We start from the raw sequence: 2,803 nt of genomic DNA on the forward strand, positions 1-2,803 counted from the left end.
GAACTCACTCTGTAGACCAGGCTGGCCTCAAACTCAGAAATCCGCCTGCCTCTGCCTCCCGAGTGCTGGGATTAAAGGCGTGCGCCACCACACCCAGCTTCCAGTGAGTATTTATTGAGTCATCACTATGGAACAGGTACAGTTCCAGGCTCTTGGGGGGTGGTACCCTATGCCTTCTCACACCCCCATTTTCCTATGCTCTCTGACACCTCTGGGGTCCTCTGAGCCTGAGAAATGGAAATTGCTTTTTGTTTGTTTGTTTAAGAATTATTTGTTTTATGTATATGAGTACACAGTAGCTGTATTCAGACACACGAAATCTGTAAGATCCTGTTACAGATGGTTGTAAGCCACCATGTAGGTGCTGGGAATTGAACTCAGGACCTCTGGAAGAATAATCAATGCTCTTAACCACTGAGTCATCTCTCCAACCCAGATTTTGGAGCTGCCTAACTCCATCTGGGAACACTGTCCCTCCGTTCAAAAAGCCACAGGGAGGCAAGGATCAAGGCCAGATTATGCCAGAGGAGGGGATCTGGTTCCTTTGCTCCTTGTGCACACTCCTCCTCGTGTCCCTTTTCCTAGCTTGGTGTTCCTCTGGTTCCAGGGCCCATCTCATATTTTTCCCTTCACCAGACAATGGAGCTTGCTCGGAACCCAGCCATGATGCAAGAAATGATGCGGAACCAGGACCGCGCCCTCAGCAACCTGGAAAGTGTCCCGGGCGGGTATAATGCCCTCCGCCGCATGTACACGGACATCCAGGAGCCCATGTTCACTGCTGCTCGGGAACAGGTGGGGCCAGGAGGCAAGCAACAGGAGGTCTGGCTGGGTCAGGACTCCCTACTCCCAACCTAGGCTACCCAGTGCTCTCTGCACCTTCTTACCCAGTCTCCTGTGGGGTGGGCCTTGGTGTGAAGGCATTTCCAGTAGTGCAGAGCCAGGGACAGCCAACTTGATGGGGGCAGAATATAACAGAGGTCCTTAGAGAAGTAGGTAAGATGGTGTCCAAGGAACATAGTAGCATTGTTCTTGATAAATTCTTGCACCAGAGGCTCAAAGGCCAGGGAGCTAACCTGGGGTCAAAAGCTACAGAGTGTGTGTGTGTGTGTGTGTGTGTGTGTGTGTGTGTGTGTGTGTGTACACAGTGTATACGTGCATACAACATATATACTATAGATAGTATATATATGCACATATATATACATGCATGTATACATATACATATATGTGCATATATGTATGTATATAGTATGTATACACACACACTGTATACCAGTATAACATATATCTCAGATATATCCCTGGTTCACTTGCATCCGAATCATTTGGTGGGACATACCAATAACAGGGTTGCAGACCCTACTTAGGTTGCTGGTTGTAGTCTCTTCAGACTTTGTTTTGTTTGTTTTTGAGACAGTTATCACTATGTAGCCCTGGCTGGCCTGGAACTCTCCATGTAAACCAGGTTGGTCTCAGAGATCCTCCTTCCTCTGCTGTGAGGAAATGCTCAGTGAGCCCTGTTTTTATTTTTCTATTTTCAAGACAAGGTGTCACTATATAGCCCAGGTCATCCCAGAACATGAAATACAGGTTGGCTTCCCAATTGTTGGGATGTGGCACCATGGTCAGGATTATGTACTTAAAAACAAAAACAATAACAAAAACAGCTATTTATTTTTATTTTATATATATAGATAATTTGTCTCCATATCTGTGCATCATATGCATGCAGTGCCTGTGGAGGCCAGAGGAGAGGTTTAGATCCTCTGAAACTGGAGTTACAGATGATTCTGAGCCACTGTATGTATGAGTGCTGACAAAGAAACTCACATCCTTAGGAAGAATAACCGTTGCTCTTAACCTCGGACCCATCTCTCCAACCCCATAGATTGCACTTTGAAAAATGCTTTATAAGTGGAGAATATTGTTCCCTGGTGGAGCACTTGCCTAGTGTGTAAGGCCCAGGGACAACTTCTAGCACCACCAAAGAGAGCGAACCAGCTTTATGAATGTAGGGTGTGCTGTCTCATATCTGTAGTCCTGATATCTAGGAGGATCTGCAGTTCGATGTCAGCCTGAGCTACATGAAATTCTGTCTCAAATTAATAAAGCGGCTCGGCTGGTAGGTTGCTTGTCTAACATGCACAGGGACCCGGGTTTGAGCCCCTGTAACGCTAAACCTGGGTATAGCTGTGTGCTCTGTAATCCCAGAGGCCATGGTCATGGCTACCTTGAGAAATGTGATACTATCTCCAAAACCAAATCAAACAGAATAGTAGGGAAAGACAACAAGCACTCTAGCTAATTCTAAGCACAGTAAAACATAAAAAACTCTGGTTTTGTTAAAAGAGCCGAGTATTTGGCATTCACAGACCTGGGCCCATCCATATTCCCTCTTGGCCATTTTCTAGCAATGTGGTTGAGTATCTCCTCCTTAGTGACCCTCACAGTAGAGATCATCCATTATAGCTGTAGTTCTCACAGTTTTGGTCTTAGGACCCAATTATACTCTAAAAATTCCTAGCAGCTAAGCTGAGCTGGGAACGTGCGCCTGTGATGGCTGCTCTCAGAGACAGAGGTAGCGGAGGTTTGAGTTAGTCTGGTCTACAAGGCAGGTTCCAGGTGAAACACTGTCCCGGCCCACACTCCCAAGAAAAGGAGCGTGCATTCCTGTCATCCTGTAGACTTAGAAGCAGGAGGATTCAAAGTTCAAGGCTAGCCTGGGCTACATAAAACTATAAAAAACAAACATACTGCCGGGCGTGGTGGCGCACGCCTTTAATCCCAGCACTAGGGAGGC

At 46.5% G+C, this 2,803-nt stretch overlaps 1 protein-coding gene across 1 annotated transcript in view; it reads left to right on the top strand.

Annotated features, from left to right (window-relative positions):
* Ubqln4 (ubiquilin 4) overlaps positions 1–2,803 on the top strand; it is a 17,893-nt gene that overhangs the window by 3,466 nt on the left and 11,624 nt on the right. The window contains exon 5 of the mRNA XM_029537557.1: positions 637–795. Coding sequence (XP_029393417.1) covers positions 637–795 — 159 coding nt within the window. The remainder of the gene's footprint in view (positions 1–636; positions 796–2,803) is intronic.

This window comes from Mus pahari, chromosome 4, assembly GCF_900095145.1.
Source record: "Mus pahari chromosome 4, PAHARI_EIJ_v1.1, whole genome shotgun sequence".
NCBI classification, from domain to species: domain Eukaryota; kingdom Metazoa; phylum Chordata; class Mammalia; order Rodentia; family Muridae; genus Mus; species Mus pahari.